The sequence below is a fragment of the Salvelinus sp. IW2-2015 genome, linkage group LG28, assembly GCF_002910315.2.
Source record: "Salvelinus sp. IW2-2015 linkage group LG28, ASM291031v2, whole genome shotgun sequence".
Taxonomy (NCBI): domain Eukaryota; kingdom Metazoa; phylum Chordata; class Actinopteri; order Salmoniformes; family Salmonidae; genus Salvelinus; species Salvelinus sp. IW2-2015.
The window spans coordinates 7,264,462-7,273,312 of NC_036868.1; the positions used below are offsets into that span (position 1 = coordinate 7,264,462).

General features: G+C 43.4%; 1 protein-coding gene across 1 annotated transcript; it reads left to right on the top strand.

Moving 5' to 3' along the window:
• Nucleotides 1–346: 346 nt before the first annotated feature.
• Nucleotides 347–8,404, top strand: LOC111954374 (proline-rich nuclear receptor coactivator 2). The gene is made up of 2 exons (XM_023974067.1): nt 347–1,243; nt 6,793–8,404. The coding sequence occupies exons 1-2, from the start codon at nt 905–907 to the stop codon at nt 7,270–7,272; spliced, it is 819 nt and encodes a 272-aa protein (XP_023829835.1). The 5' UTR covers nt 347–904; the 3' UTR covers nt 7,273–8,404.
• Nucleotides 8,405–8,851: the final 447 nt, after the last annotated feature.

Consider the following 8,851-nt stretch of genomic DNA (forward strand, 5'->3'; position numbering starts at 1 on the left):
ATAGTAGCTGGGAGCTTGTGGTGTCTAATAGCCTTTGAAGTCGGAGATTTCAGAGTTCCCAGTTGTTTTGAACGCCGCATGGGGAACTCTCGACTTCGGACTTCAGTGCGTTCAAAACAATTTGGAACTAGGAAAAAAACGAGCTCCGACAGGATCGATTTGAACCGTCATCCAACTCGGATTTCCAACTCGGTCCTCTTTCTAGAGCTCCGTCTTTCCGACCTGAAGATCACTGACGTCCACTGAATTGACCTTGTATATTTCAGAGTTCCCAGTTGTTTTGAACGCGGCAATAGCCTCTCCCTGTGGAAAGTACCAGTCATGAGAATGACACCATACATGACGTAATTTCGAACATGGGAGATTTGCAATTTCCTGCTTTCGAAACCAATGATTTATTTATTCACTGCTGCTACCTCTTCGCGGAGCACGCTTTCGCGTTGACTTACAAACCAAATGTAATGGAATTTTGTTATTCTATTAGCTACTAGTAGCAATTAACGTAATGTACGGCGTTAAAACCGTGTTGCTCTCCTATCCTTTGTTTTGAAATAAGTGGGCGTGTGTTTCGGCTTCCCCTCAAATACAATCAGGAAGTTGTCCCGCGCCATTTCCATAGCTTCTACGCCATCTCGAAGACCGTGCTTCGAGTTACAAGATTACGTTATCAACATCGGTGTACTCTTATTCAATTTATCAAAAACCCACTGCGTCGAGGTTTTCGGACCGACTTCAGTTCCACCATCTACGTACTATATAACGTCGTCGTTAGCTGTTGATTGTTGTAGTAGTGAGGTGAACTAACGTCGTTGGCTAGCTGGTTAAAGTTAGCCTACTTACCACTTTCGAAATAATAAAAATAGCTAGTATCGTTGATGTGTCCTACCCTCTCCACTTTGAAGTCATGTTGGGCGAATCACTAATAAATATTGAACCAAATCTGGACAACGTTGAAAACAATAAGCCATCCATTTTGACTTCCTATCACGTCGGGGCAAGCCTAGGCAAAACAAGGCAAGCACTGTTGAAGAAAGGTGGGAGAAAATTGCGTTCAACAACGTCAGGGTTGCAGCGGACACACCAACAACCGCGCCAAAAAACGCTGAGAAACAACCCCACGCGCCTAGCAGACATCAACAACAATGTCGCAGCTTGTAAAGCCCCAAGTGCCGAACTCGCAACCCACCGGATCCAGGCGACTGTGCTGACCTGTCACCATCTAAAGCAGGGGACAAAGAAAGAGGTATATTATTCAGTTAATTTAGTTTAGTAGATGGATTTTGTACATGTGGTTATTTCTTTGTCAATTGTTAGTAAAACATTATGTTGCTTTTATCCTTGTAAACAACACACGCATTATGGAACGTGGAGTCATTTTTCCCCTTTATGTTGAGTGCAAAAACATCTGAATTTACAAATTGATGTTAAGCCCGTGACCCCATTGTAAAATGGTGCGCTCACTAGGTCAGAGTTTCCCAAACTTGAATCCGCTGTGTAGCACTAGGGCACAAACCAAAACTAGTTTGGGAAACTATGCACTGGGTGAATGAGCAGTTAAAAAAATTAAATTAAAAAACGGGGTTGGGGAAAGCTGTCAGCACGGCTGCTTCCCTTTAAATACGTCACTCATTGCTTCAAGCCACACCCACCAAACGGATCAAACATACCTCAAAGAATGTTGAACGTTTTGGGGGAACTTGTTGTTCAGCGCAATCCGTAACATAGCAAACGTTTAATCGAACTGAACTTTCTTGAACAGACTAAGGTATCTTTGGTGGGTGTGGCTTTAAGCAATGAGTAACATATTTAAACGGAAGTGGCCATGTTGACAGTGTTCAAAACCCCTCCCTGTTTTTCAAGTTGTTGTTCAGAACAGCATTGTTTCGGTTTAATTGAACGTTACGCACAATTTTTTCATACTGAATGCAGCCCAATGACAAAGGAATTTGGTACACATTGTACAATCAATGTTTATTAAAGGTTGACCTGAGTAGATGTGCTACAGGTATTTAGGTTACTTGTTATCAAATCAAATGTATTAGTCACATGCGCCGAATACAACAGGTGTAGACCGTACAGTGAAATGCTTACTTACGAGCCCCTAACCAACAATTCAGTTAAAAAAAAAAAATAGGATAAGAGAAAAGTAACAAGTAATTAAAGAGCAGCAGTAAAATAACAATAGCGAGACTATATACAGGGGGATACTGATACAGAGTCAATGTGCAGGGGCACCGGTTAGTTGAGGTAGTTTGTACATGTAGGTAGAGTTATTAAAGTGACTATGCATAGATAGTGGTGTCGAGGGGTTGGTTGGGGGGGGGATCTGGGTCATCATTTGACTAGATGTTCAGGAGTCTTATGGCTTGGGGGTAGGAGCTGTTTAGAAGCCTCTTGGACCTAGACTTGGCGCTCCGGTACTGTTGCCGTGCGGTAGCAGAGAGCACAGTCTAGGGTGGCTGGAGTCTTTGACAATTTTTTGGGCCTTCTTCTGACACTGCCTGGTATAGAGGTCCTGGATGGCAGGAAGCTTGGCCCCAGTGATGTACTGGGCCGTTCGCCCTACCCTCTGTAGTGCCTTACGGTTGGAGGTTGAGCAGTTGCCATACCAGGCAGTGATGCAACCAGTCAGGATGCTCTCGATGGTGCAGCTGTAGAACCTTTTGAGGATCTGAGTACCCATGCCAAATCTTTTCAGTCTCCTGAGTGGGAATGGGTTTAGTTGTGCCCTCTTCACGCCTGTCTTGGTGTGCTTGGACCATGTTAGTTTGTTGGTGATGTGGACACCAAGGAACTTGAAGCTCTCAAACTGCTCCACTGCAGCCCCGTTGATGAGAATGGGGGTGTGCTCGGATCCTATTTTTCCTCTAGTCCATAATCATCTCCTTTGTCTTGATCACGTTGAGAGAGAGGTTGTTGTCCTGGCACCACACGGCCAGGTCTCTGACCTCCTCCCTATAGGCTGTCTCGTTGTTGTCACTGTTGGCATCGGCAAATTTAATGAAGGTGTTGGAGTTGTGCCTGGCCTTGCAGTCATGAGTGAACAGGGAGTACAAGAGGGAACTGAGCACGCACCCCTGAGGGGCCCCTGTGTTGAGGATCCGCGTGGCGGATGTGTTGGTAGTACCTACCCTTACCACCTGGGGGCGGCCTGTCAGGAAGTCCAGGATCCAGTTGCAGAGGGAGGTGTTTATTCCCAGGGTCCTTAGCTTATTGATGAGCTTTGAGGGCAATATGGTGTTGAACGCTGAGCTGTAGTCAATGAATAGCATTCTCACATAGGTGTTCCTTTTGTCCAGGTGGGAAAGGGTAGTGTGGAGTGCAATAGAGATTGCATCATCTGTGGCTCTGTTGGGGTGGTATGCAAATTGGAGTGGGTCTAGGGTTTCTGGGATAATGGTGTTGGAAAGCACTTCATGTCTATAGACATGAGTGCTACGGGTCGGTAGTCATTTAGGCAGGTTACCTTAGTGTTCTTGGGCACAGGGACTATGGTGGTCTGCTTAAAACATGTTGGTTTTACAGACTCGGACAGGGACAGGTTGAAAATGTCAGTGAAGACATTTGCCAGTTGGTCAGTGCATGCTCGCAGTACACGTCCTGGTAATCTGTCTGGCCCTGCTGCCTTGTGAATGTTGACCTGTCTAAAGGTCTTACTCACATCGGCTGCGGAGAGCGTGATCACACAGTTGTCCGGAACAGCTGGTGCTCTCATGCATGTTTCAGTGTTATTTGCTTCGAAGCGAGCATAGAAGTAGTTTAGCTCGTCTGGTAGGCTCGTCACTGGGCAGCTCTCGGCTGTGCTTCCCCTTGTAGTCTGTAATGGTTTGCAAGCCCTGCCACATCCGACGAGTGTCGGAGCTGGTGTAGTACGATTCGCTCTTAGTCCTGTATTGATGTTTTGCCTGTTTGATGGTTCGTCGGTCTGAGGGCATAGCAGGGTTTCTTATAAGCTTCCGGGTTAGAGTCCCGCTCCTTGAAAGCGGCAGCTCTACCCTTTAGCTCAGTGCGGATGCTGCCTGTAATCCATGGCTTCTGGGTGGGGTATGTACTAGAGGTCAACCGATTATGATTTTTCAACGCCGATATCGATACCGATTTATTGGAGGACCAAAAAAGCCAATACCGATTAATCGGCCGATTAAAAAAAAAAAATATATATATATATTATTTGTAATAATGACAATTACAACAATACTGAATTAACACTTATTTTAACTTAATATAATACATCGATAAAATCAATTTAGCCTCAAGTAAATAATGAAACATGTTCAATTTGGTTTAAATAATGCAAAAACAAAGTGTTGGAGAAGAAAGTGAAAGTGCAATATGTGCCACGTAAGAAAGCTAACGTTTAAGTTCCTTGCTCAGAACATGAGAACATATGAAAGCTGGTGGTTCCTTTTAACATGAGTCTTCAATATTCCCAGGTAAGAAGTTTTAGGTTGTAGTTATTATAGGAATTATAGGACTATTTCCCTCTATACCATTTGTATTTCATTAACCTTTGACTATTAGATGTTCTTATAGGCACTTTAGTATTGCCAGTGTAACAGTATAGCTTCCGTCCCTCTCCTCGCTCCTCCCTGGGCTCGAACCAGCAACACAACGACAACAGCCACCATCGAAGCAGCGTTACCCATGCAGAGCAAGGGGAACAACTACTAGAAGGCTCAGAGCGAGTGACGTTTGAAACGCTATTAGCGCGCGCTAACTAGCTAGCCATTTCACTTCGGTTACACCAGCCTCATCTCGGGAGTTGATAGGCTTGAAGTCATAAACAGCGCAATGCTTGACGTACAACGAAGAGCTGCTGGCAAAACGCACGAAAGTGCTGTTTGAATGAATGTTTACGCGCCTGCTTCTGCCTACCACCGCTCAGTCAGATACTTAGATGCTTGTATGCTCAGTCAGATTATATGCAACGCAGGACACGCTAGATAATATCTAGTAATATCATCAACCATGTGTAGTTAACTAGTGATTATGATTGATTGTTTTTTATAAGATAAGTTTAATGCTAGCTAGCAACTTACCTTGGCTTACTGCATTTGCGTAACAGGCAATCTCCTTGTGGAGTGCAACGAGAGAGAGGCAGGTTGTTATTGCGTTGGACTAGTTAACTGTAAGGTTGCAAGATTGGATCCCCCGAGCTGACAAGGTGAAAATCTGTCGTTCTGCCCCTGAACGAGGCAGTTAACCCACCGTTCCTAGGCCGTCCTTGAAAATAAGAATGTGTTCTTAACTGACTTGCCTAGTTAAATAAAGGTATTAAAAAATATATATTTAAAAAAATCGCCGCCCAAAAATACCGATTTCCGATTGTTATGAAAACTTGAAATCGGCCCTAATTAATCGGTCGACCTCTAGTATGTACGTGTGGTCACTGTGGGGACGACATCATCGATGCATTTATTGATCAAGCCAATGACTGATGTGGTGTACTCCTCAATGCCATCAGATGAATCGCGGAGCATATTCCAGTCTGTGCTAGCAAAACAGTCCTGTAGCTTAGCATCTGCTTCCTCTGACTGCTTTTTTATTGATCTAGTCACTGGTGCATCCTGCTTTAATATATGCTTGTAAGCAGGAATCAGGAGGATAGAATTATGGTCAGATTTGCCGAATGGAGGGAGAGCTTTGTATGCATCTCTGTGTGTCGAGTATAGATGGTTCAGAGTTATTTTTCCTCTGGTTGCACGTTTAACATGCTGATAGAAATTTGGTGAAACGGATTTAAGTTTCCCTACATTAAAGTCCCCGGCTACTAGGAGCACCGTCTCTGTTTGAGTGTTTTCTTGTTTGCTTATGGCGGAATACAGCTCATTCAATGCTGTCTTAGTGCCAGCCTCTGACAGTGGTGGTATGTAAACAGCTAGAAAGAATACAGATGAAAATTCTTTCGGTAGGTAGTGTGGTCTAAAGCTTATCATGAGATACTCTACCACAGGCGAGCAATAGCTTGAGACTTACTTAGATATCATGCACCAGCTGTTTACAAAAATACATAGACCACCGCCCCTTGTCTTACCAGACGCCGCTGTTCTATCCTGCCGGTACATCGTATAACGAGCCAGCTGTATGTTGATATTGTTGTCGTTCAGTCACGACTCCGTGAAGCATGAGATGTTACAGTTTTTAATGTCCCGTTGGTAGTCTAATCTTCCGCGTATCTTGTCGATTTTATTCTTCAAAGATTGCACGTTTGCTAGCAGAATGGAGGGAAGTGGGGGTTTATTCGATTGCCTACGAATTCTCAGAAGGCAGCCCTACCTTCGGCCTCTCTTTCTCCGCCTCCTCTTCACGCAGATCACAGTGATCGGGGCCTGTTCCCGAGGAAGTGGTATATCCTTCGCGTCGGGCTCATCAGAGTCATGAAAGAAAAAAAAGGGTTCTGCTAGTCCGTGGTGAGTAATCGCAGTCCTGATGTCTAGAAGTTGTTTTCGGTCATAAGAGATGGTAGCAGCAACATTATGTACAACAAATAAGTTACAAACAATGCAAATAAACGAACAAAAAAACAATATCGGCTGGGGGCGCGTAAAACGTCTGCCTTCTCCTCCGACGCCATCTTACGAAATGTTATGAAGGATTTCAACAATGCCGGCGATGTGCCAGTTCCTGAGATGTTTATATATTGCATTGACACCAAAACAAAAACAAATGAGGTGGAACTGGAAATTATTTTTTAAATGTTTGCTCAAGTGTTCAGAGTAGAAACTATTTGCGTACCATTTAGAATGGTTCAGACCTTGTCAAACTGTAACGTTTGTTTCTCTTTCCTCCCAGCTGCTGAAGTCAAAAAATGGGAGAGTGGAGAGGGCCACAACACCAGGTGACCAGTCTGTCCACAACCTCGATAGACTCGATCAAGCTGCCCAAAATCTCAACACCCGGAGCCAAAGGAGCAGGCACGTTAATGCACCTTGCAATGCTCCCTCAGTACAGAAATATGACAACAGCTGCCACACGAAGCCCAATTCTGCTCCCTTCCAGCTCCTCCGTAGAGAGGAGAAGAATCCCTTCAACTCAGTTGACAATGTCAAGATTGTGACTGTATCCCCAGCTGAGCTTGTGCCTGAGGATGAGCTGAAAGACGGAGAGAAGATCTATGCTGGAGCTAAATTCAGCGAGCCCCCGTCTCCAAGTGTCCTGCCCAAACCACCGAGTCATTGGGTCGGCGAGACTGCCCCCCAACATTCCGACCACAGCCGAGAGCAAATTACGTTTCATTTGAAGTCTCTGCTGAAGGTTCAAGATAAACCATGATCTCAATGGATGGAAATCTTATCAAAAAGATCTGTCTATACCTGATCAATGACAAATTTGGCACTGAAGAATTTGGACTCTGAAAGAACTGGAACTATAACTTAACAGCAACAGAAAGTAATGGGTTTTTGATCTGTAATACAATTTCACATGTTTTGAGCAAGCGGCCTTGTTTTTGGGGGGATTTTCTATGAACTTGTGTAAATGTATATACTGTAAACATGTAATATAAGTGTATATTTTTCATGTTATTTTAACAGAAAGTATAGTTTTGTTACTGATGCCTAAAAAAGATGTTCACCTTGAGCTGGTGCACTTACTGTTCCAATAATGGGCTGCAGTGCCCATTGGGACGCATTAAACGTAAGAAAGATTATCTTACAAATTTGCACAAGACTGACTGAACCAACACGAGTCACCATAGTGGCAAGCAAGCATAGAGTTGTGTGAAGGTTTGGGGTTCTGTGAACTTCAGCCCACCAGTTGTGACTGCTATTGCCTTGAATGCACTGCAGGGAGGACCCACAATCTTCAGGGAACTCTCGAAGGACGGTCTTGAAGACGGTAACCTCGTCCCCAGGCTCAATGACAGAGGGAGCCAGCTGGGTGAACGACATCAAGAAGATGGAGTGACAAATGTGAGTCTCAAAATCAAAAATTCCCCCTCTGATGACGAGGACAACTGCCGCTGCAGGAAACAGACAAATTCAGCACGAGCACTGACTGAGTGCCCTTTGTTTTGAATCTCTATAGCACTGACACATTTGTTTTTTGTTTTTCCTTTCATTGGCCCCCTGATCACCAGTGTTGTTCCATCTAAAGCGCTGAGAATGTTTACCGGAAGAAAGATGAACGACATGGTCTTTATTATTATGTAACACACATTTGACCCCTTCCCTCTAGAGCTAGGCAGCTGCTAGTTCTTGTTCCTTCACTCCGTGTCACACAAAAATGAAATTGTATTACTGTACCAAAGATTGAATTTTGTTTTTTGCAAATGTTCAAAAAGTTAAGTCCAGTGACTAAATTTGTATACATCTTAAAGCAATACTCTCACTTTGCAATTAGAATTTTTTTAATTTTATGATGCATTTCATATCTAAATTGACATTAAAATATTGGCTACCCCTTATATGTTTTCTCTCTGTTACCATTCGCCTTCACAAGTTGAAAATGCTAAGGTGTCACAGACTTCACAATGCCTGTCAGTCTCCCCACAAGTTTATTGGTTTAGTAATCGAATAACATTATACAACATCAGGGAACTAGTACTCATGTTTCAGCATTGATTGTAGTGGGTGCGGATAAATAACTTACACAACAGTGAAATGAACCTGTAACACTATACTGAACAAAAATATAAACCCAATAATTTCTTGAGTTATAGTTCATATAAGGAAATCAGTCAATTTAAAAATTAATTGGGCCCTAATCTATTGTCGTGTCTTTGTCTATGCCGGATTAAGTGATATGACATGCTATTCTATAAAATCCTTTCTGTTATTAATATTACCTGATTGAGCTAATCATGTAAATGTAATTAACTAGAAAGTCGGGGCACCATTAAATAATATTTATA